The sequence below is a fragment of the Pituophis catenifer genome, unplaced genomic scaffold (assembly GCF_029215685.1).
Source record: "Pituophis catenifer annectens isolate HBS135680 unplaced genomic scaffold, rPitCat1.0.hap2 SCAF_17, whole genome shotgun sequence".
Lineage (NCBI taxonomy): Eukaryota > Metazoa > Chordata > Lepidosauria > Squamata > Colubridae > Pituophis > Pituophis catenifer.
In genome coordinates this window covers 13611928-13637437 of record NW_027256897.1, presented here as the reverse complement: position 1 = coordinate 13637437, position 25510 = coordinate 13611928, and the positions used below count along the sequence as shown (strand labels likewise).

At 48.3% G+C, this 25510-nt stretch overlaps 1 protein-coding gene across 1 annotated transcript in view; it reads left to right on the top strand.

The window, feature by feature from the left end:
• COL5A1 (collagen type V alpha 1 chain) overlaps positions 1-25510 on the top strand; it is a 223103-nt gene that overhangs the window by 110310 nt on the left and 87283 nt on the right. The window contains exons 13-20 of the mRNA XM_070955824.1: positions 1863-1955; positions 5389-5445; positions 7837-7890; positions 8755-8808; positions 15019-15072; positions 17739-17792; positions 20598-20651; positions 21506-21550. Of these exons, the coding sequence (XP_070811925.1) occupies positions 1863-1955; positions 5389-5445; positions 7837-7890; positions 8755-8808; positions 15019-15072; positions 17739-17792; positions 20598-20651; positions 21506-21550 (465 nt within the window). The remainder of the gene's footprint in view (positions 1-1862; positions 1956-5388; positions 5446-7836; positions 7891-8754; positions 8809-15018; positions 15073-17738; positions 17793-20597; positions 20652-21505; positions 21551-25510) is intronic.

Here is a 25510-nt window from a genome sequence, read left to right as displayed (position 1 = left end):
CCTCAAGTCCAAAGCTCTGCCCAGCCCTACAGTGTAAGCCACAATTCTGGTGGGGGGGGGGAGGGGGGGAATCCAGAAGCAGAGGTCCACCTCCAAAGGCTGCTGGTTAGTGGGATCTGGTTAGCCTCCCTCTGTGGCCAATGATGCTGTAAGAGCAAGGGAGCCACTTGCCCTGTGGGATCGCCCTTGGATCCTCTTCACCTCTGGGTCTTCCGTGTCCTCCAGCCCCTGATTTGTCTCCATGTGTTCCTCTTGAACATTCAGATGAAATCGTTTTTAAAAACTGCATTCGTCCTGCGTAGTGGAAGTGGCAGGCGCATCAGCTACTAGCCCTCTCCATTCAGGCCTCCGTCTAATGACTTGACTACGCCGTTTCTAGGACTGTATCTCCTCCATCTACATGTGGACTCTGCTCTATTCCCATTTCCATTGCTTGAAAATAGTGGTTGAAACCATCGCATAAAAGGGTGAATGCTTGAAACACTTTGAAAGGAAGAGACGACTTCAGGGAGGCCTGATAGCTTTCTTCCTACACTCAAAGGGCTGTCACAGGGAAGAGGAGGGGTTGACTTAATTCTCCAAAGCAGCAGAGGGCAGGACAAGAAGCAGTGGGTGGAAGCTCATTAAAGAGAGACCCAACATGGAACTAAGGAGAAATATTCTGACAGAACAATTAATCAACGGAACAGCTTCCCTCCCAGAGTTGTGGATGCCCCATTGTTATGAAGAAGAGATTGGACAACCGTTTGCCCAGGATGGTATAAAATCTCCTGCCATGGGCACTTTGGAATTCTACGTTGTATGACTGTATTTCTCCTAAAAGCCAATTTTATGTACATTAACCATAAAGGCACTCCATTTTTTGAGATGTCTGAATATTTTCTTGGCTTCACGACATTCAGAGACGTGGAACTGCGGGATCCCCAAATTCAACCAGAACCTCCGTCCAGGAAACAGGGATCAGAATGAGGGGATTGCAAATCCCGAGGCTGCTTCGGAAGCTTCAGTGTCAGCCGTGGGCAGCCAAAGGCTCTGCGCCCTCCTTGTGCCAGAGGGAGAGCCTGACAATTGAGTGGCCGTTGCAGTTTGCAGAACCAGAAGCCAGCCAACAAACGGGAAGAAAACTCGGGAAATGAAATGCTCTGGACAGGGAGAGATTAAACTGACTAATGCTCCTGTCAAGGCTTTGGCTCCTTCGGGGGAGTTGAGGAGGAGAAAGACAAGGAAGGTCACGCAAGGTTGCTCTTTCCCAGCCAGCCACCTCCATTTGGGAGAATACAGCTCAGGTCTCGGCCCTCCTAAATGAGTGTGGTTGGGACTCTCTCAGGCCCCCTTGTCAGCCCTCACAACCAGGGGGCAGTTGCCCTGCACGAAGAGATCCCCAAGGCCCAATTCTGTGGATCAACCCCCAAGACCCCCTGTTTCTTCCTCTCCTGGCAAGTGCTGTTGGGGGGCCTTTCCCGCCTCCTGCCCCCTCCGTGACTGTTGGGTTGAGAGAGTCTTCAAGGCTCCATTGTGCCATTGGAGGAACATGAGGCACATGAGGGAGGGTCTCCAAGGGTCTCTAGAATCAGACCTCAGCAGGTGACTGCCGGCCCTCCTTCTCTCTGCCCCTTTTATGGGTGCCTGGCCATAGGTGGGCCGCATGGGAGCTGACACGGATCTGGGGTGGAGGCTCCCTCCCTTCTTGTTTTGTGTGGGGCTGGGGGCCTTGAGAAGTGCCAGAAGAGGAAACCGTCTCTGACAGCAAGATGGCTGAGTACTTGTGATTTGCAAAAGCGCTTTCTTTTCTTTTGTGCATTTTTTGTGTTTTGTCCGGTTGCTGAGCCGAGCTTTGACTCTCTGCTCTTCTTCCCTGGCAGTTCCGGTTCACTGGGGGTGGAGACGGGGGCTCCAAAGGACCCTTAATCTCCGCCCAGGAGTCCCAAGCACAAGCCATCCTGCAGCAGGCCAGGGTGAGTACCCAGGGAGGCCCCCATGGGTTCTCCGTGGACCCAGCCAGAGTCACTTAACAACGGTAGCAAGAAAGGTTGTAAAATGGGGCAAAACTCACTTAACTGTGTTGCTTAGCAATGGAAATTTTGGATTGTTACTGGAAGGCTGTTTTCCTCTCAATTCCATGCAGAGTCAGTAACCCATGGCTGGTTCAGCATCCCAGACCCTGCCACGTGTGAACAGTTCTGACTTGCCCAAGTTCCCCCTAACAGTTCCAGCTCAGAGTGATTTGCTCTTTTTCTGGAGGTCCAGCATCAAAACACCCCATGGCAGCTTTGAGACGAGCCCCTTCCTTCTGCCACCACCATTGAGGTTCACTGCCCACTTCATCATGTGGGACACTCCGCTGCAGGCAGGACAAGGAAGTGTGTGTGTGTGTGTGTGTGTGTGTGTGTGTGTGTGGTAGGCAAATGGTACAGCTGAAGCCAGGGTCAGTTCAGTTGTGAATCCTGCCTTTTGCTCCCTGGCCCCTGGTGGCCCCAGAGGCTGCCTTGCGGTGGGTCCTGGCTGGATATGGAGGAATAAGATCCAAGCTGGTGTCTGCATTCATAGGGCAGGTTTAACCTGGTTTGCCTAACCAGGTTCCTACAAGGCAATAAAAAAAACCCTAACCAATTGGGTTAGTTTTGGGGGATGACCTGTCTAGAGAAAAGAAGGACTAGGGGTGATGTGATAGCAGTATTCCAGTATTTGAGGGGCTGCCACAAAGAAGGAGGGGGTCAACTTATTCTCCAAAGCACCAAAGAAGGCAGGACAAGAAACAATGGATGGAAACTAACCAAGGAGAGAAGCAACCTAGAAATAAGGAGAAATTCCTGAACGTGGGAACAATTAATCTCTGGAATGGCTTGCCGTCAGAGATTGTAGGTGCTTCATCATTGGAGGCTTTTAAGAAAAGACTGGACAGCCACTTCTCTGAAATGGTATAGAGCCTCCTGCTTGAGCAGAGGGTTGGACTAGAAGACCTCCAAGGTCCCTTCAAGCATTATTCTGATTGTTTGATTGAAACCGAGATGAGCACAACACCCTAGAGTTGAACACAACTGGTCAGGGAAAGCTTTAGGTGTTTTGTGACTGGCCATAGAAAAGAATGATTTGAGCTGCATTGCAACACCTTGAATCCTCACCAGATGGCAGTAGAGAGATTGACTTTCCTATGTCGTGGCTGCCACCTAGTGGGCATCTCGATATTACTCATAGACCTCACAAGGCAGCCATTTATACACAGGAACCTCCTCATTTAGGATGGTGCCCACAGTGTTTTCTACATTTCAGTGGTTCTCCCCTTAGCCCAAAAAGCTGGCTTGCCCTATGCTGGTGCATCTTGCAGCCATTGCGCCAAAAGTGGTTGGTGTCCAAGTAATAGTTCCACATCAAGCAAACCTCCAAGGCGAGTAGATTCCTCAAAGAATAGCTTTATTGGAAATACCATATTGGCACAGATCTGGTGAAAACCGACTCTGAAGGTTCCTGCGGTTTTCACCTAGTTAAAAGAGAACGTTTTCCCACAATCTCAAACAATCAGTCACATGGTCCAATCAAGATGCTGTCTGGTTGCCTGGCGACCTCCCTCCTCCTTCCACGGTCCAGGTGTGAGAATGTCCTTGGTTCTCAAGAGAGAGTATTTTGTTTTGGCCTCTATCTCTAATCCCCACTCCCTGACCCTCAGCTCCAGTGTGGCAATACTGACGCTCCAAGATGGCTCCGGTCAGCTCAGCTTCAGGGTTGACAGTCGGGCTCCTTCTCCCCCAACATACATGTGGTCCTACCAAGGGCTCCCTGCTCCTTGAGGGACAGTCCTCACATGCAGAGTGGACGTGCCCAGTTTAAAGACCCACCTGCGCCTTCTGGCCTGATTGTGGGGCTGCCTGGGATTTTAAATCTGGCTTTAAGCCTTGCAGCCTTTTGGGAAATGATGCATTGCCTTGAATTTTGCTCTGGAAGCAAAATTGGCGTTTTTTCTTCTTCTTCTAGCGTCCTCTTTTAATTGGGCAGCAGTTAAAGACTCAACTCCCCTTCGCTTGCTAATCTGTGTTCCTAGGACTTCCTGACTCTTCTAGTTGCAGGGCTGGGTGGGTTTTAATTACAGAAGGAGATAATCACAAGTCTTTTAAGGTATTGAATTCGAGCAATGGAACAAATTTGTCCCTGCAAGGTTATAAAATGTGGACAGCCCCATTACCTACCCAAAGATTTATTGACTCTCGTGGAGCTACATGACTTTTTAATTAGTGGGGTTTTTAAAAAAATAAAAAATAAAAATAAAACACGACAGTGACATTTTAAGCTCTTCGTGTAGCGATATAAAGTTGTTGTTAAATCATTCCAGATTGTCCGACTTCTCACCTCCTACCTCTCTATCTGGATCTGGGAGATATATATGTATATGTATATATGTATATATGTATATATGTATATATATATGCATGTATTTCTCTTTAGCCAGGTTCTTCCTACGGAAACCAAGATTTACGAAGAACCTGGCTAAAGAGAAATACACATAAAGGCCTACGAAAAGAAAAGAAAACATATATATACATATATATATATATATATACTCCTTTGCCTCTTTCGGTTGTGACACTTGGCCCAATTCTTAGTGCTGAGCTTGCAAAATGCACTGATTCTGGTTACAGAATCGATTTGATCCTCTTTCTGGGTGAAATAATTTCACTTCACAGGATGGGTTTGCAGCTGCCTCCATCCTCAAAGAAACTAACCAAGGTTGCCTGTTACCTGTAGTGCGAATGCTTTTAAGTGGCCTGTGTCACACATGTGAATGCAGTGTGGGTGTTTATATCCTAGTTGGTTTCATTCAGTTCTGAAGAGCCTTGCACAAAATGCATAGCCAAAGAACCACCTGAGGCCCTGGACTCCCCTGGACAAAGTCCCTCTCCTCTCCTCTTCTCCCCCCTCCTCTCCTCTCTCCCTCTCTCCTGTCCTCCCCTCCCCTCTCCTCTCCGCCCCCTCCTCTCCCCTCTCTTCTCTCCTCTCCCCCTCTCTCCCCTCTCCCTCTCTCCCCTCTCTTCTCTCCTCTTCTCTTCCTTCTTCCCTCCTCTCCCCTCCTCCCTCGCTCCTCCCCTCCCCTCCCCTCTTGTCCTGGGTTTCCCTCCCTGAACTCCCGTCTAGCTTCCTGCCTGTTTCTTCCAGCATCTGGATAAAGATGGCTTCAATGCTTCCTCGTGTGCACAAATTGTGGGGAACTGCTTGTCCCTGAACCTCCCCCCTTCCACCCCCAGTTATAAGCCAGAAGCATTTGAGCCAGATGCTTATAACCACCAGTGGGGCTGTTGACTCTGCCAAGAGGGGCTTTCAAAGGCCTTGCACCCCCTGGCAGGGTCCCTCTCCAGACCCTGGCAGGGTCCCTCATGCTGTTTCTCTCTTTCCCTGCAGCTGGCTTTGAGGGGACCAGCCGGCCCAATGGGGCTGACCGGAAGACCAGGCCCCATGGTGAGTAAATCCCCTTCCCCAGAGTGCTGGGCACCCCTTCCCATAACTTTGAGACAAATGAATGCATAGCACCTCACTTGGTCATACCCCAATGAGGAAGGCTTGGGTTCTGGCTCTGCATAGGCCTGGGATAAATATCTATAACTACTGAAACATTTTGAAATGTGCTTTCTATTTTGGGAGGCAAGGGGTACAACCTGAGCCCAGGGCCTGAAGGCATTGGGTCATTGGAAGGTAGCAAAAATTGCATCATCGTGTCATTCATACTTTTGGGGGGCTGAGGGGGCGAGATATTATGAATTACCTGCCTGGAGTGTTTAACTGTTTCATGTAAGTGAAACAACAAATAAATGTGGGTCGTATTATTCTGGTGTCAAGGGACATCCGTTTCCCAAAGGCTCTGCAAACACTCTTGCACGATGCAACCACACTGTCCAAGAATGATGGGTTTTGTAAGAAATATCCATTTGGTTCAGTTCCAAGCGGGGAGAAAGACACTGGAAATATGGAGGCTGATTGGAAAGATGGTTTGTTAATGAACATGGGTTTGAAGTCCCGGGCAGCTGAACACATGGAGTGGAGAGCCTTGCCCTTGAGCTTCCCGTTCCTGTGACAAGGACATGTATTCTATGGGTTGCTGTCAGACTCCCATGGGGCCATGTGGGGTCATGTTAGTCTGAATCAAGTTTGATTGAAGCCTGGAGGGTGATGCAGTGTCCCCAGGTGATTTTGCAATGCAATGAGCCCTGCTGCTTGATAATCCTATTATGTCCTGGAGGCTCATGTCTCAATCCCATCACCCTGGAGCTGAAGGCCTTTGGTCTTGTAGATAGGCTGGCCCAGTCCTGCTGGGGCTATTAACAAAAGTGGGGGCTGCTTTCCAAGAGCACATTTCTCCTTTAGGGAAATATAACATTCTGCCTTTTTAAATATTTCTCAAAATATTTCATTCTTCTAGCAGGGGTGACTTCCCTCATGGTCTACTCACATCAAAGGAACCATGGTTTGGCTGTTCACACCAATTCAAACTTTATCCCAGTTTGTTAAATGGTTTGCTAGGATGGAAGGGAGACGTAGAAGCAGGCAGCGCCAGCAGGTGCCCGTTAGCAGAGAGCTAGGAGTGGGGCAACCCTGAAATCCGTGAACTCACATGTGTTTGGAAGGTTTTGTCACTGACAAAGCGGTGCGAGGTTCTCACTGCTTTGTGTTTTTTTGTTACCCAAACTTCTTTGCAAGAGCGCAAAGGGGCTTCATCCCCCTGGTCACAGGGGATATAATGCGATCCTGTCCTTGCAAAAGATATTGAGGGAAACAATCCCAAGCTGGAGTTGATTCATGTATTTGCTTTCTGCAGTTCATGTCAGCATTCGGCAGAAATGTTTACGTTCTGCCACATTATGCAAGATGTTGAATTCTTTAAGAACTGGATCTGATTTGCCTTGGATAAAACAGCCTCATTCCCTGACTTTGGACTGCAGTTTTCATTGCTGACAAACTTTTTGTTGCTGACAAACTTTTTGTTGCTAACAAACTTAGTGAAGGAGTCAGGAAAAAAAAGTAGTTTGGGGGGCAGGAGTTGGAAAATGGAATAAACTCTTACTCTGAGAAAAATCACACTCTGAGGGCAGATTCCATTGACGGTTAGGTAGGAAGGGCCCAACCCCTTCCTAGGCAGGGATGCAGCGTTACTTGACACGTGGCTACTAGTCTCTGTTTAAAGACCCCCAGCCTATGGTGCCCCCCCCCCCTCTGTGGGCAGGATGTCTTCCCTGCAAACAACCCTTAGTGTTGCTAAGCCTTAATCAGCTTTCTGGTCATTTAATTGCCTGTTTCTCCTCTTGTCTCTTGGAACAACAACCGTTATCACATGGAAGGCAATTATTCAGCCCTTTAGATACTTGAAGCACCTATCGTGCCTTCCATTCCAGCCTCCTGTTGACTCTCATTACTCTTCAATAGTCATTATTTAGCAGCTTGAATCCTATTGAGTTAATTTCCTTAATGCCTGTTGAGAACAGAACTTCAGCAGCACATCTTCAAGATGGCTTTTAAAACTGAAATGGTGTGGGCTAGGTGAGTCTTGGGATTGCTCCCCATTCTTAAATCCAGGTCTGCACCCCTTGGAGGCTTCCCGCTTCTCCTGCCTGGATGCAGCCGGGCCCTTGTAGACCCTTCGGAAAGCGACCGTTTTCTATTGGTTAAAGATTTGCATGGGGGAAAGTGCTCCTTGGTGCTCAAGGCCAAGTCTTTTTATTAGGTGCCTGACCACTAGAGCAGCTTTCTTGGGCTGGGTCCTTTGCACCTGTTCCTCCCTCCTCCCCCTCTTGGCCTTCGGACTCCCAAGGATTGTTTTCCTGATGTGCCTTGTTGACAGTGTTTCTTTTCACCCAGGGACCCCCAGGTGGTGGAGGAATCAAAGGTGAATCAGGAGACATGGGACCTCAGGTAGGAATGATTTGTAAGGTGGACGTGGTCTTTTTGCGGCCAGTCTTTATTATTTATTTTATTATTCATATTTCTATGCCGCCCACTCTCCAAGGACTCTGGGCGGCTTACAACAATCGACAGTATACTAAATAGCATATTGCCCCCAACAATCTGGATCCTCATTTTACCCACCTCGGAAGGATGGAAGGCTGAGTCAACCTTGAGCCGCTGATCTGCTGAACTAGCAGTCAGCTGAAGTAGCACCCTAACCACTGCGCCACCTCGGCTCTTTGGGGGGACAGTGGGTGACTCTGCTTCGCCTCCTGAGTCTACTGAATTTTGCTTTGACTGAGAAGCTTTCTAAAATTAATCATAATTTCCTTTTAATGATCCCATAATCCCTAGCAGGGTGGAGTCTGGGTAACTGAATGGAGCTGAGTGTTTTAATGGCCGGATGCCCTTCCTGTCGCCAATGCAGAGTTTTGTTCAGCAGATATATTCTCATTGTGCCCAGAGAGAGAAATATCTGCCTCTACCTAGGATCTAATCCACAGCCTCCTCATTGTGAGGCGAGAGCTCCACCTCTAGGCCACTCGCTCTTGAATTTTGCAGTCTCCCAAATAATTATTCTGCTGAGACGCATCAACATGATGCCAAGCTCTCTCCCCCAGGTGCATGCTGTCAATGCACCTAGTAACAGGCTCCTCCTGAGCCTCCTTGCCTACCTCTCCATCCTGTGGTCCTGTTTGGTAGAGGGCCTGGGGTCTCATGGGAGGTGAGGTCCTCTGGCCTTTCCTCCAAGCCCTCTTGGGCAAAAGAAAAGAACCAGGGTTTCCCCAAAAACTTCAGCTTCTGACTCTCCTTTGGTTCAATTTATTCCAGGGTCCACGAGGGGTTCAAGGCCCTCCAGGTCCATCAGGGAAACCAGGACGGCGGGTAGGTAAACGCTTAGCAAGGCCTGGGCAATCCTGACCCGCTCAAATGTTCCATTGGTCTTGGCCAAAAGGTCACCCATGCCAGTCATTGGCAGGCGCCCCAAGGCAGAATGAGAAGCCTGTCTGGCAGGAGCCCAAAGGAAACCACTTCCTTTATTCAAATTTTGCTTGTGCTGATCAAAGCTCCTTCACGGCTCTGAAGTGCTTTGCTCGAAATTCTGAGTGGTGGTTCTTGAAGATGAACTTAAGTAAATATCAACAACCTCAGGTAAGTGGATGATAGAACCTCATTTGCCGTGGGAGCAGGGAAGATTCAGGAATCTGTTCTTGGAGGTGAAAAAAGGAAGTGTGAAAGTGCAGGTTTGATGTTAGGAAAATCCCAGCGAGTGTGTCATTTGCCAGCCCCCCCCCCCCTCCCTCCAGTGTGGCAAATGAAGTGTGGAGAAGAAGCTGAAGCAAAACAGAGGTTGTGACTGTAGCCACGGAAGAAAGAAGCAGCTGCTACTGGAGGGCGATTCTGAAGAGCAGGGACATCACAGTGCAAACAGCAAAGGTGTGAATTGTCAAGGCCCTGAAGTCTGTAGAGATTCTCAGTCCTCCAGATCACGGTTGTCCCAAAGGAGCTTTTTTCAGGAGGCAACTGGACTTTCTTTTGAAGACATTTCACTTCTCATCCAAGAAGCTTCTTCAGCTCTGACAGGATGGTGGGGAATGGAAGGATTTATACTCCTTGCAGACAGCTGGTCATTTGCATCCTTTTAGAGGGTCATTGAGGCCACTTGGAGGCTTATCTGTGTCCTCAGGGTCACCTGAGTGGTGCAAACAGTTCGTGTATTCTGCAATTTTTTTCCCTCTGGAAATTCATTCCTACTCCCACTCCATTCAAAGGGTCTTCATCCCAAATTGTATATAAATCCCAAATTGAATATAAATCTTGTCTATCCTGTCAGAGCTGAAGAAACTACTTGGATGAGAAGCGAAACGTATTCAAAAGGAAAAAAAAAACAAAAAAGTCCAGTTGCCTCTTGAAAAAGCACCTTTGGGACTGCCAAGTCCTTGGTTTTCCCAGCTGCAACTTTTGGCTATGAAAGCTGCATCATTAGTAAGGCTGAACGAAAGAAATCGGGATGCCAGATTGGAAGTGTGAATACCCAAGCTAAACTTTGGATGTTTGGAACGCATCATGCAAAGGGAAGAGCCATTCAGGAGGACTCAAAGCTTGGGACAATCAAAGACAACGGAAAAAGAGGCTGACAGAAGACAAGCAGAGAAGTCCGATCTCTGGCAACACAAAGTAGGAGCTTATGAGAACTTTGATGATGGAGAGACAGTCCTGGAGAACTGATGTCCGTTGCGTCACAAGGACTCACAAGTGACTAAGCAACTGAAGGAGGAAAAGTTGTCCTCTGAGGGGGAATCTCGCAACAGCTTCAAGAATGACAAAAGCTTCCATTTTAGTCTGTCTTGAGAAGGAATTCTGTGGACTCTACATGTTTGCTTTCAGGGTTTTTCACTCTGGGGGAAGTCCAGCCTCGGTGGCTGCATCACTTTCTCTCCCTGGTTCGTTCTTGCTCAGCAGCAGACGAGGAGAACACAGAGAGCCAATTGTTGCTTCAAAAGAGGGTGCAAGAACAACAGCAGCAGTTTGAAATCAGGTTTATTCAAGTTAACAAGCAGCCCTTGCTTGTTTAATTGAAATATGAAGCCACTTAGCAAATCTTTGATCTCAGCATCTTACCGTAATCTCGTCAGGGAAGGGCTCCACACGCTTTTGAACAGCTGCCTCTCCAAATATTTTGAGAGAATAGACTCACTTGGCCTCCCCCCCACCCATCTGCAAATGAAGGCAGGGAGATTTTCATCCATGCTCTTGAAATAGGGCTGGTGACTCCTGCAAGATTCAGGATTCCCTAATTCAGGGTCCTGCTTTCGAATGAGTTGCCGTAAAGAACAAGGAGTCTGGTGGCATCTTAAGGAAGGGTAGATGAAATGCTGCGTATGTTTTTGCAGTAATAGCATTATACCCAGAGCTGCTGGGGGGAAGGAAGGGTGAACGGGGAAGAGGAAGAGGGGAGGGGAGGGGAGGGGAGGAGGAAGACACTGACGCTTCTCTCCGTCCTTCACAGTGGTGGGAAACAAATAATTTAACAACCAGTTCTTTACCCTAATGACCGGCTGGGTGGGTGTGGCCATGGTGGGCGTGGCCAGGAGGTGTGACAGGCAGCACTCAGCCTCCTGCACCCCCCTGGGAGCAAAAACGGGCTGCGGGGGTGGGGGAACTGTCCCCCCATGCCTCATTTTGGGCCTAGTAGGCTTCCCTGCAGGCTCCTGGGAGCAAAAATGGGCCCCGGGGGCCTGCACTAAACCCCCCCCCCCATGCCCCAACAGGGCGCGTGTGGACTTCTAGAAGGGGCGGGGCTGGGCCAGCTAACAATTAAACAACCAGTTCGGCCGAAGTGGTGCGAACCGGTTGAATCCCACCACTGCTCCTTCATTAACTGGGGGAACTAAGAGGAGCATCTAAACCACAAGATCAGAACAATCAAGTCAGTTTCTGCGCAGGGGAACCTTTTTAGCTAGAAGCCATGGAATAGACCCATGGAGAAGTAATTTACGTAAGTTCATTTTATGCGACAACTGTACCCATTGCTAGGCTGGGAAGTTGAGCATGGGCCCTACCCAACAAAACGAATTTCAGTGAGGAGAAAAGCAAAGTTTTACATTTAAAGGTATAAGTAGAGATTAGGTGAGACCTGGCTCAAAATGGTAATTGTGAGAGGGACCTTGGAGTCCTAGTGAACAATTGCTTGAATATGAGCCAGTAGTGTGCAGCAGCAGCCAAAAAAGCTGATACAATCAGCTATTTATTTTATTTATTTTATTGTCATATTTATATGCCGCCCTTCTCCCGAGGGACTCGGGGCGGCTCACAGAATAAAACAACCCAACAATAAATAGAATTAAAATGTTAAAATCCGATTTAAAAAACCCCAAATCCCCAAATTAAAATGAACGGCAGATCAGGGAATTTGCTGAAAGAGCCATGTCTTTAGGTCGGCGCGGAAGGTGTGGAGGTCGGGAGCCGTCCGGAGCCCAGTGGGTAAACCATTCCAGAGGGTTGGTGCAACCACAGAGAACACCCTCATCCTGGGGGCCGCCAGCCAACACTGTCTGGCCGATGGGACCCGGAGGAGGGCAGTCCTATGTGAGCTCACTGTCAGGTTTTCAGGCTGTCTTCAAATAAATTGCATCGCAAACAAAGTCTTTTATAAAACAAATTTCCATTTTATTAAGCACAGCACTTTTTACACCGACTTGTTGCAGCTGGCACTGATGTGCTGCCCCAAAACCCCTCCTCTTCCTTCCCCCACTCCTCTGCATTCATTGGCCATCTTCCCAATCATTCACCCCTAATCTACTGCTCCAATTCAAAGAATTTCCCCCCTCCCATCCATCTCCTAGGGGACATTATCTCCAGAGGAAATAAGTAGGTGAAAGGCAACCGTCCCATTGCAGACGCCTGCATTCTCCTTATGTCAGCACTGGGATAAATGCATCTTGACGTGCTGACATCACTGGGCGGTGGGAGGCCAGTAGGAGGTAGTCCTGCAAGTACCCTGGGCCCATGCCATGAAGGGCTTTATAGGTGAGCACCAGCACCTTGAAGCGGATCTGGAGGACCACCGGCTATGCCAGAGGCATAGAATCAAGATCACATGAAGTATTAGTAGCTCTTTATAAAATCCTAGTAAGGCCACAACTGGAATCCTGCAGCCAATTTTGGTCATCATACTACAAAGAAGATGTTGAGACATTGGAAAAAGTTCAAAGAAGAGCAACTAAAATGATCAAAGGCCTGGAGACAAAAACATATAAAGAACAGTTGCTGGAAGTGGGTATGTCTAGTCTGATGAAAAGAAGAATTAGGGAGTGACATGATAGCAGTCTTCTAATATTTGAGGGGCTGCCACAAAGGAGAGGGGGTAAAATTATACTCCAAAGCACCTGAAGGCAGGACAAGAAACAATGGATGGAAACTCATCAAGAAGAGAAGCAACCTGGAATTAAGGGTTAACAGGGAGGACAGTTAACCAGTGGAATGGCTTGCCACCAGAAATCATGGGCGCTCCATCAATGGATGTTTTTAAGAAGAGTCTCGATAGTCACTTACCTGAAATAGTACTATAGGTTCTCCTGCTTGAGCAAGACCGCCAAGGTCCCTTCCAGGTTCTGTTTCTGTTTCTGTTTCTGTTTCTGTTTCTGTTTCTGTTTCTGTTTCTGTTTCTTTTCTTTTCTTTTCTTTTCTTTTCTTTTCTTTTCTTTTCTTTTCTTTTCTTTTCTTTTCTACTCTACGCTACGCTACGCTACTCTATTATTCTATTCTATTCTATTCTGTTGCTCATGATCACTCATGCATTAGTCTCACTCACAAACAGACTCACATGAATATGGATGACTACAATGCACTCTACATGGGGCTGCCCTTGAAGAAACTGCAACTAGTCCCGATTGGAGTGGTATGTACAGTTTTGCACAATGCACCCGAGTGGCGCCAGAGGTGCGTGAGCTGCCCCATCCCCGCTAGTCTGCTAGGAAGAAGACAGACAGGCCTGCAAGAATTCACATCCTCTGATAACTGCAGTGCTCACAGAAAGCCTCCCCAAAAGACGTTCTTGCTCTTATGGAGAGGAAAGTTGTATGCAGTCCTGGGTGTATCTTTCCAGAAGCACATTCTCCCTGGTCTTCTGGAGGTTGTGTGAAGCTCATCTTCAGGTATTTCGCCCATCTGGAATCCTAGGATGGCTCGCCTTGACAAGGTGTAAACAACTCCATTCAGCAGCGCAGTAATTCTGGAGAGAAAACCTCCCATTTAGTTCACACGGGACTTCTCCAACCCAAATACGATGCCCTGCCTTCGCCGTTACCCTGGCAGCCGATAGCAAGCCTGCCACAAACTCGAACCCCATGCTGGAGATCCAGCTGACACAAGGCACCCAGTAACCAGAGAACTGGATAAGTTACTGCAATGACCGGCAGGAATGGCGTCAAAGAACAGGAGGAAGAGCCACTACCAAGACAATGGTCAGATAAGAGAAATTTGATACCTGGACAGAAATGTAATCTGAGGAAGCATCTCCGACAAGACCCTCCGTGGTTCTCAGGAGGATAAGGGGAGTGAAGGGGGAGACGCATTCAGATTTGTAAGGTTCTGCTATCATAACCTTATAATAAAAGTGGTACGAGCACGTGTTGGAAGAAAAATCCATCTGGTTCAGTTCCAAGCTGGGAGAAAGAGGCTGGAAACAACATGGAGGCTGATTGGAAAGAAAGTTTCTTGATGAGGCAGAACCTCACACAAAGACAGCGTGCAGTTCTGGGTCAGCTGAACAACAACTGAGTAAGAGGAAGGAGTCTTAGTATGGTTCTATGTTTTTGAAGTTTTGGGATTTGTGCAATATGGGCTTTGTGTTTCTAAAAGGGTGTTGGGCAGTTCCTAGGGAGGCTTTCGTCCTGTGTTGGATCTTGGGTGAGGAGCTGCTTGTTCTAATCCTACCACTCTGGTTTTGTTAGCTGTTAAACTTTATTGCAAGGGGTTTTGAAATATCATGTCTTGAATGGATTTCTGCCTGCAGTATTTGCTTTGCTTATGAATGGGGCCATCTAGATACTTGGCTTCCTCTTTCAATAAGCTCTTTATCTCCTTAAGTGCTGGCATCTGCTGTGGGCTGTTAAGAAAGACTGGGGGGTGCTTTCTGCCTCTAAAAACATGTTTCTCCATTTCTCCTTTAGGGAAATATAATATTCTGCCTTTTTTTTTTAACATTTCCCAAAATATTTCATTCTTCTGGAGGAGGAAGGGCTCCCCCCCCTACACGTGACTTTGGTTCCCCAGTCTGATCTGCCTACTACTGAACCTTGGCAGAATTTCCTGGGCCAGTACCTGATTAAACTACAATTCTGGGGCTAGCAGGGAGGGTGTGCAACCATGGCTTAGGGCAGGTCAGCTCTTGCAAGCACAAGATCGAAGCCAAGGTCCATCGTGATTTGGGGCTAGACAGATGCCTTGTGAAGAATACATGGGGGAAGAAGGGAAGGGGTAGATGGAGGAGTGGATGGATTGCCCGATGATTTGGCCTCAGCTCCAGGGCAAATTTTGTTGCTCTTTGATCTAGTTTGGCTGCTTAATTTCCTTTTTCTGCTCTCATTTTAGGGACGGGCTGGCAGCGATGGTGCTCGGGGGATGCCAGGCCAAACGGGACCGAAGGTAACTGGGCCAAACCATTCCGTCTCTCGCCCCTGCCAGTCTTTCACCATCCCAGATGTTCTTTCCCAGGACACCTGCAGCATCCAGGGGGGAATTCCACGCTGAGCGGCAAAACAATTAGCCTTCCTTCCAAGGCCTCACTCGGCTTTCATCAAAAGAGACAAGCAGTAATGCCGAATCTGAATGCAGGGACATTTGCCTGGAAGTTGTATATTAGCAGGTTTAAGTGGCTGATTATGTAGGTACTTAACGTGGAAAGAGATGTGGGGAGGGAATTGTTAAAGAGAAGGAGGGCTGCAAATCATTTGCTTCTTCTCCGAGTCTCTTGGTCTCTGAAGCCTGAGATTCTGGGAGGAGGGAGAGAGCTGGCAGGAGCATAATTTATGGCCGGAGAGGTGAGAACTAATTCCAACAGGCGAGGTTGTGCAAGCATGACTCAGGAGAATTCCCCATCCATCAGCTTTCTCCTCATAGATCCTACAAGGACAGCTTAAACTGCTTTCGGAAAGGTCCAGGCCATCCGTTTGTTGGAAGAAATAGCCATCTGGTTCAGTTCCAAGCCAGGGAAAAAGGCACTGGAGACAAAATGGAGGCTGGAGGCTGATTGGAAAGATGGTTTAATGATGAAGCAGAAGCACATGGGTGGTTCTGGTGCAGCTGACCGCATGGAGTTAAGAGTGGGTGGGGGGTGGGGGGTTATACCTTCTCTTGGGCTTTGCACTTGAGCTTCCTGTTCCTGTGCAAGAACATGTATTCTATTGGCTGTTGTCAAACTCCCACGGTGCCATGTAGGGGTTATGTAAGGGTCATAGCTGGCTCCATAGCTTGTCTGAGCTAGGTTTGGTTGAAGTTTGGTCTGCTCTGAGATGATGCAACGAAGGGTGCATCACCCTTCTGAAAGGGTGTTGGGCAATTCCTATTATGGCTTCATGGCTTTGTCCTGCTTTGGATCTTGGGTGAGATCCAAAGGCTAATCTGCCTTTGTTCAGACTTTGCTGCAGGGAGTAATGGATTACCAAATCTGCATTTCTAAAAGCTGCCCCAGCTCAGGATCTGCTTGGGGACAGGGGGCTGGGGCTCTGAGTTTCTGTCTCCCTTGAGATTTTTTATTTCTCTTTTAGGGGAAATATTATATTCTGCCTTTTTAAATATTTCCTAAAACATTTCATTCTTCTAGGAGAGGGGTGGGTGCTAACTTTCTACACATTCTTCCAAGCCTCCCCTTTCTCATGGGCAGCACCAGGGGACTTTGGGCAATTGCACACAGAGAGAACAGGCGTGTCTGTGCGTGTCAGAGAGGCAGGCAATCCTCGGTCAGAGCAGAGGGAGCAGCACTCTGAAGAAAAGGCTGGGATTGGGAGAAATGTAGGTGGAGATTCTGCCTGCAGGAATAAAGAATAACATCACCGAAGAGAAAGGTTAAAAATAGAGGCTGGCAAAGCATCTGCTACCGGTAGTTATCTACAAAAGATGTATATTTCAGGAGAGATGAGGAATGAGAGGCAGCGTGGATTTTTTACAAATTTTAAAATAAAGAACTGCATAAAAAGCAGAAACAAATTGAACCCCTTCCTCCTTCACCTCCAGGGAGCTTCTGACCTCTCTTTTGCTCCAAGGAGGGTGGGGGTGGGGGTGGGGGTGGGGCAGAAGTGTGAGGCTGCCTGGTGCTTTGGCCCCTATCGGGGGTGGGAAGCAAGTCCCACCTAGCAGGAATAGTCGGGGGGGGGGGGCAGCAAGTGCTGGGTGCCCGAAATCAGATGCTGCCTGCAACTGGAGATCTCCGGGTCTCCTAAGGCTTCCCAGGCCTTCCAGTAATTGCCATTTTTAATGTGATTCTTTGGGAAGTCCTCCTATTTAAATTTCACTGCAATTAAACAAAACCTAATTGAGCTTTTGCCCAGCTCTTTGTTCTGGCTCACCTCCAGAGATGCCTCTCTGATGCCAAATTGGCCTAAAAATGTTGCACCGTTTTTTTTTTTTAAATCCTGTTCTGAGTCAAGAGTGCGAATGCCTGAAACGGGGAAATGAGCACAAAATGGACTGTGGAGGGAGATGGGAGACCTGTTACTGCAAGTGAATGGAGGGGGTGTTCCAAGTCTCTCCGAGGGCCCCCATCTTCCACCCCACTTTAGCCAACACCCTTTCCCTCCCCTCCCCTTTCCCTCTTCCCTCTTCCCTCTCTTTGCCCTTCCCTCCGTGCAGGGGTGCTGCGTGCTTGACCCTCAGAAAGAGAAGGTGGGAGCCGTCCAGGTCCTTGCAGGGTCAGCTTAGCCAGAGGGAGGACTGGGGCTTAGGGAGTCAGGGCAGAGCAGGGAGCAGAGCCAGGGCTGATGTTCCCAAGGAGGCTTTTGCAGTCGAGGGCTGAGCAGGCACGGGAGCTCCTCGAATATAGGAAGCTGCCAGCATTTGCCTGGATGGACATGAACGCCGGTTGGCCCGGATTCCCAGGCTGCCTGAGCCCGCTCCCTTCTGCCAAGCAGACCCAAAAGCAGACCAGGCGCTCCTCCACACATCAGACCCTCCTCTGTCCACCTTCTCCAGCCCTGCTTGGAGCTGGGACTCCCTGGGGGCTTGGCTGTTTTCATGGGGAACTCCTGCGAGTTTGGTCACCATCCGCCACCTCCTTCTGGGTCTGGAAGCCACTCTCCCTCTGAATTTTCTTGCAGGGCGACCGAGGTTTCGATGGCCTGGCTGGGATCCCTGGAGAAAAGGGGAACAGGGTAAGTCCTGCTTACGTTTCTGCTTCATTCTGTTTTTCCCGAAGGTTGCTAAGGAGAAGGTGGCCTCTGTTGGCTTTTGTTTTTGCTGCCAGCCGTTGATTTTGACCGACCAATTTCTCAGAGCGGATTGGAGAGGATCTTCTGATCTTTACTGGTGGTCTTTCCCTGTCACAGGCAGGCTCTGTCATTTGTGACTCGGCCAAGGACTTTTCCCTGCCTCAGTTATGGGTGAGGAGAGTCATCCATGATGTTTTTCAGCAAGAGAAGAGAGGGAGGGAGGGAGAATTTAAGGCCAAGACTGTCCCAAAGGTGCTTTTTCTTTCAGGAGGCAACTGGACTTTCTTGTTTTTTCTTTTGAAGACGTTTCACTTCTCATCCAAGAAGCTTCTTCAGTTCTGAAAGGATGGTGGTGGGGAATGGAAGGATTGATATTCCTTGCAGACAGCTGGTCCTTTGCATCCTTTGAGAGGGTCATTGAGGCCACTTGGAGGTTTATCTGTGTCCTCGGGATCACCTGAGTGATGCAGATGGTTCAATTTTTCCCTCTGGAAATCCATTCCTACTCCCACACCATTCCAAGGGTCTTCATCCCAAATTGCATAGCTAAACGTCTGTAGAGATTCTCCGTCATCCGGGTCATGGTTGTCCCAAAGGTGCTTTTTCAGGAGGCAGCTGGACTTTCTTGCTTCAACGACCCTCTACAAGGATGCAAATGTACCAGTCAGAGCTGAAGAAGCTTCTTGGGTGAGAAGCGAAATGTCTTCCAAGAAAAACCAGAAAGTCCAGTTGCCTCTTGAAAAAGCACCTTTGGGACAACCAGGACCCGGATGACGGAGAATCTCTACAGACATTTAACTATACAATTTGGGATGAAGACCCTTGGAATGGGGTGGGAGTGGGAATGGATTTCCAGAGGGAAAATTGCAGGCTACAGGAACCATTTGCACCACTCAGGACCCAGATGACTGAGCATCTCTACAGACTTAAGGCCAGGACTGTTTTTTTTTTTTAAATCAAATGCCACATTTTTCTTAACTTTCAGCCATTGCCGCAGAATTTTACGTGTGCTATTAAAAAAAAAGGGTTTTTTAAAAAAACATTGAAGACGGACGTTAGCGGTGAAACGAATGTCCGGGACCAAGCCTGAAATCCCCAGTGCAGCTGTGCGTTGCAGTGGAAGATTTTAATGATGTGCTTGTTCAGGAATTGAGGAAGCTTCTGAGGTTTTTCCCCAAATGCTGCTTGAAAACTTTAACAATGACACATCCAGGCCAACCTGAGGGAGGAAGTCAGTGAGAAAACTGAAAGTGATTTGCAGATAATGGTCTTACAAAGAATTCCGGGTGTTTTGAAGCATCCAGGCACAAAACACTCCCAGGAGGCAGCTGGGTCTGTGGGCTTTGACCATTGTTCTTTTTGAGACCTCCCGTGGCCAATAGCTTGGGCAGCTCTTTACTGCTCCCCAATAAAAAATGGCCATCTGGGGTGCCGCATTAATCCCCTTTCTTTCCTGCTGGTACCTCGGAGATCTTTACGTTGGCATTTGATCACCTTGGTGCCCCCTTTCCCTCCTGTTTTCCTCATTCCTAACGGCATTGCTATTTTTATTTGACTTCAAATTTGACTCTGTCTGCCAACTTCCTGTGCAGAGGAAGCGGCTGGTGCCTTGCAGGAGGTTTGACTTCCATGCCAAGAGTCCTAGGAGGAGCACAGGTAGCTGGAAGGGACCTTGGAGGTCTTCTAGTCCAACCCCCTGCTCAAGGAGAACCCTAACCCTAACCTCCAATGATGATGCACCCACAACTTCTGGAGGCAAGCTGTTCCACTGGTTAATTGTCCTCACTGTTTAGGAAGGTTCTCCTCAATTCCAGGTTGCCTCTCTCCTTGATTAGTTTCCATCCATTATTTTTTGTCCTGCCTTCTGGTGCTTTGGAGAATAATTTGACCCCCCCCCTCTTCTTTGTGGCAGCCCCTCAAATACTGGAATGCTGCTATCATGTCCCCTTTTCTCTAGACTAAGCAAACCCAAATCCTGCAACTGTCCTTCATATGTTTTAGCTCCCAGGCCTTTAATCCTCTTGGCTGCTCTTCTTTGCACTTTTTCCAAAGTCTCAACATCTTTTTTGTAATGTGGTGACCAAAACTAGAAGCGGCTATTACTAAGGATTCTGTCAGGTTTCGGTGTCGTCTCAAATAAACTGCATTTCAAACAAATAGTCCTTGATCAAAATCTTTCATTTATTAGGCACAACAATCGAAACTCCGACTCAGTTGCAGCCAACACTGACTTCCTGGTCCAAACCCTCCCTTTCCTCTCCCCACTGCTCTGCTTCTCATTGGCCATCTTCCAAGTCACTCTGCTGTTATCTACTACTTCAGCTCAAAGGAATTTCCCCCCTCCCAACCCATCTCCTAGGGGATAGTATCTCCAGGGAAAATAAGTAGGTGAAAAGTCAAGCGTCCTCTTGCCAGATGACCCCACCTTCTCCTTCTTATGTCAGCACTGGAGTGAATGCAGCTTGGAGTGCTGACAGTGGACCTAATATTTGCCTGGCCCTTCACCTGTACACCCAGTGGGACCTTTAGAAGGGTGCACAGTCCACAGGGACTTCCAAGAAGATCTAGAAGAACAGGTGAGAGACCTTCCTCATCCACACAGAGCCTTCTGGTCTCCTCCAATGGCATTAAGTGCGTAGTTACGGAAGACTCTGCCAGGCAGTTCTCCCAGCCTTTGGCTCTTAAGATTTTTTTGTGGGGGGAGGGGGCATCAAAACATGACTAATGCTGGCCTTTTTTCCCCTTCAGGGTGATCCTGGCCCCTCGGGTCCCCCAGGAGCCCCAGGTGAAGATGGTGACAGGGTGAGTTCTGTCAAGTGTCCTCGTGAACCTTAAGTGATTTGGGGGTCTGTCTATCATTCGCTGAGCTCCCCTGTGGGAACGAAGCCGCTGGGAATCAATCACTACCCTCCAGTCACATGGACACCAAGCCATGCCTCCAGAGGCGCAACAAAGACCTTCAGAGTGATGGGATGTAGGATCCCACCCTATATATGGGATGTATAAATATAGGTAGGCTTACAGACAAAGGATTCTTGTAAATCCTTCAGCTGGTGACTCGATCCATCCCTGATTCTCCTCCCTGGGTCAAATGTAGTCACCCAACTTTCATCTTTTGTTTAAGCAATTCAGCTAGATGAGACCATGATTACCGTGGTTTTGTTCCAGCCTTTGGAGTCCTTGTCTTCAGAACAGAACAGAACAGAACAGAACAGAACAGAACAGAACAGATCAGGACAGAAGAGAACAGAACATCAGAGTTGGAATGGACCTTGGAGGTCTTCTAGTCCAGCCCCCTGCTCAAGCAGGAGACCCTATTTATTCCAGACAAGTGGCTGTCCATTCTCTTCTTAAAAACCTCCAGTGATGGAGCACCCATGATTTCTGGAGGCAACTTCTGTTCCACTGGTTAATTGTCCTCACTGTCAGGAAATGTCTCCCTAGGTTGCTTCTCTTCTTGATTAGTTTCCACCCATTGTTTCTTGTCTCACCTTCTAGTGAATTTATTTATTTATTTATTAAATTTATTAAATTTATGAATGAAGCTGCCTCGCTTTCCCTCCCCAAATGGTTTGTCCCATCCTACTATGGTTTAACAAGAGGGGCCCTATTGGGGTCCGGCTCTTACTCCCCTTTTTCTTTCTCCTGCCAAACAGGGTGACGATGGAGAAGTTGGGCCCAGAGGTCTACCTGGCGAACCGGTAAGTTTCTGGAAAACGGAGGCAACTCCTTTCCTTTGAACAATGGGGGAGGCATATAAGGCACACGTCCAGGAGTGGTGCGGTGGCCTAGAGGGGGAGCTCTTGCCTCACAATCAGGAGGCCGTGAGTTTGATCCTAGGTAGAGGCACATATTTCTCCCTTTGGGCACTCTGGGAATATATCTTCTGAACAAAACTCCACACTGGCGACAGGAAGGGCATCCGGCCATTAAAACACTCCGCTAGCTCCATTCAGCTGCCCAGACTCCACCCTGCAAGGGATTATGGAGTCATTAAAGGATGATGATGATGACTTAAGGCAGACATGTATGAATTGATGGGGACCAGGGGAGGGTGCTTGGGAATCAGCTGAGATGGCCAGAGGTCCCTACGGGGTCTCCAGATGTAATGTGCAGAAACAGCCCAGCCGATGTCGTCGTTCAGCTGCTCCTGCCACAAACTCTCCTGAGATCCTTCGTTGAAGGTGACTGTAGGGCTTTTGTCTCTTGTAGCCTTAAACACCGCCAGAATAAAAGTTCTCCCCATTCCAGAATTTAAAATGTGCATTTTGAGGTTCAGATTCAAATTCAGGGAAAGCCGGTTATGCAGGCAGAGATGTGAGTCTGTTACTTTGAAACGCCTCCTTGTTCTCACGGGACAACCTGGGCGGGTGGAGAGTGGCTCTCTACCCCAGAGGCCTTCAGTTGGAAGACCGTCTCCCAGAGGGGGCCTGGATGCTTGGGGGGGGTCACAGCATTGGGAACATTGCAGAGAAGAGCCTGCCGGGAACCTCTGGGCTGCAGACAGAGGCCGAAGGAAACGATACCTGTGAAGATCAAGGGTGGCCCTTTGCTCTGTGGCCGGGAGAATCACACAGAGGCCACCTGGTCAGTCTGGATCCTCTTTTATTTACTGGGATGGGGGCAAATCCTCCCTCCCAAAGCTACGTGTCCTACGATTATAGGGAAATTGACCCACAAAGGCAAGAAAGGAAAGCCCCTTTGGAATTTGGAAATGGCTTCTTCGTTCTTCTCTGCGTAATTCCTGGCAATTCTTCTGCAATGCTTGGAGAAGTTTAAAGCCCTTCCCTTAGGCCAGCTCGGTCAACCAGACTCCTCCTCTCATCTTGGCCATGGGCATGTGGATGGGCCTTGTGGGCAAAACACCTGGCGAAGGAGGAAGGGAGCCCTGTGATTACAGCACAGCTGCCCAGGTGCTGCTGAGGAGGGGACCAGGCCTAAGAAAAAGAAGGCTTGAACCTCTTGGTGGACTCTCAGGGGCATCAGTCACACCACCTGTCTGGGGGGCTTCAGAGGTTCTTTGCAGATGGAGATACAAACCCCTCTTTCTTGCCCATACAGAGACAGATTCTACAGATTAACAGAGTTGGAAGGGACCTTGTAGGTCATCTAGTCAAACCCCCCGCCCAAGCAGGAGACCCTAGACCATTTCTGACAGATGGCAACCCAATCTCTTCTTGAAAGCCTCCAGTCGTGAAGCTCCCACAACTTCTGAAGGCAACTTCTGTTCCATGGATTGATTGTTCTCACGGTCAGAAAATGTCTCCTTATTTCCATCATAGCTCTTAAGAGAACTTGACAATGTGGAAATAAAGGCTACTGTTATAATCACAAGCCTATCTGTCCAGCACCTTTTGTCATGGATTTGCAGAGAACAGCACTGACTTGTCTTGTTCAAATCCCTCCAGCTTTCCTGGTTTTTCAACCTGCTTCTCCACAATGAAATCAAAGCTGCTGATTGCTCTGAAATAGCCAGGTGCAACTGGAAAAGCTTTTAGAGGAGGCGTCTCTTGCTGACAGATGGAGAGAGAAGCGGGGGGGGGGGGCAGGAGGAGTGCAGTAATCTCATCCTGGCTGCAGCCAGATTTGCTCCCTGACCTTTCGCACTTCTGAATTTGTCACTCTTCCAGTGGATGTGGATGAAACTAAAATGGGTTTGGCCAGTTGGTGGTGGGTGCTCAGCCATACCATCGAGACAGGAGTCTGTAGAGATTCTCCGTCATCCGGGTCCTGGTTGTCCCAAAGGTGCTTTTTCAAGAGGCAACTGGACTTTCTGGTTTTTCTTGGAAGACATTTCGCTTCTCACCCAAGAAGCTTCTTCAGCTCTGACTGGTCATTTGCATCCTTGTAGAGGGTCGTTGAAGCAAGAAAGTCCAGCTGCCTCCTGAAAAAGCACCTTTGGGACAACCATGACCCGGATGACGGAGAATCTCTACAGACGTTTAGCTATGCAATTTGGGATGAAGACCCTTGGAATGGGGTGGGAGTAGGAATGGATTTCCAGAGGAAAAATTGCAGACTACAGGAACCAAGAGCACTAACTCAGAGGACCCTCCAAGTGCTTCAACGACTCTCTAAAAGGATGCAAATGACCAGCTGTCTGCAAGGAGTATAAATCCTTCCATTCCCCACTATCCTGTCAGAGCTGAAGAAGCTTCTTGGATGAGAAGTGAAACATCTTCAAAAAGAAAACACAAGAAAGTCCAGTTGCCTCCTGAAAAAAGCACCTCTGGGACATGGAGACAGGATTTGGCATTTAAGCAGAGCATATGATCTGAAGATGCGCGTTGTGCGTGTGTGAACACAGTCAGAGAGTGTGGGGCAAGATGTTGAGTTCCACTTTGGGGTGCTCTGCATGTCTTTTATTTGTTCTGCTTGGCCGTTACTTGTGCTCAGGGAATTATCAATGCAACATTAGCCTTTCGCAGAGGAAGGGCAGTTGTTATCACAGCAGCTGCTCTGACTGACAAGGAGAAGGGAAGCTACAGATTGGCTGCAGAAGTTGTCACTCACCTTTTCTGGCTGAGGAAACAGCCCTTTCCTCCGCTTCTGCCAGTCTCCTCGGGTTTTGTTGCCTCTGCCCATAAGACCGTCTGAGCATCTCACCAGGGATGATGAAGTCCTTGGTGCTCCCCGAGCTCGTTGGTTTGCTTGCCGATGTTTCATCACCCGACTTATCAGTGCACTGACGATGTTACCCAGTTGGGTAATGAAATGTTGGCAAGCAGATCACCAAGCTCAGAGAGCACCAGGGACTCCCCCGTGCAAAGCCGAGCCAAATTTTTCTTCTATTCAAGAGGATGAAGTTCCTTGAATGGAGTGGCTGGGGAGAGGAGCTATGGAGGCTGATGTGGCAGCTCCTTCAATGTCAGGGTAATGATGATTTAATAGCTGACCAGCTGCTGTAAGGCTATAATACTGAAATGATGATGCAATGAGAATGAGTCAGCAGGGTTATTTAACAGTTATCATTTTAAGAGGCTGTATATATAGGAGAGGCTCTATGAGGGCGCTCTCTGCCTCTGTATGTGCTTCTGTGCTAGAGTTGATGATTGATTGCCTGACTTTGCCTAGTACGTGTATGTATATAGCCCTCGTAGATAAACCACTGTTTGAAAGACAAACTTCTGTTTACTGTATTTTGCTCCTGGGTTGTCTCAAAATAGTCATACTGTGTGCACTCTTGACATTCAAACTGTTTCTTCTGCAATTGAGAGCCAATTGGTACCAATTCCATCCTCTTCTTGGATGGGTCAGCGAGAGCTGCATTAAGAAAGTTGAAATTGGCATTGTGGAAGTTTGTTGGTGGCCCAGATAACTCTCACATCATTGGGCTTCAGGAGGCTTTCCAACCAGTAGAAGAAGCTGCCCAATCTGCAGTCACCAAAGGCCTTTCTCCATCAATGTATAACAGGGTGGGGAGGGACCTCAGAGGTTTTCTAGTCCAACCCATCCTGGACAAATGTTTCCAGACAGATGGTTTCTAGTACAGGTAGTCCTCGACTTACAACCTCAATGGAGCCCAAAATTTCTGTTGTTTAGCAAAACATTTGTTAAATGAGTTTTGCTCCATTTTACGATCTTTCTTGCCACAGTTGTTAAGTGTATCATTGCAGTTGTTAATTAGTAAGAGAGTTGTTAAGTGAATCTGGTTTTCCCAT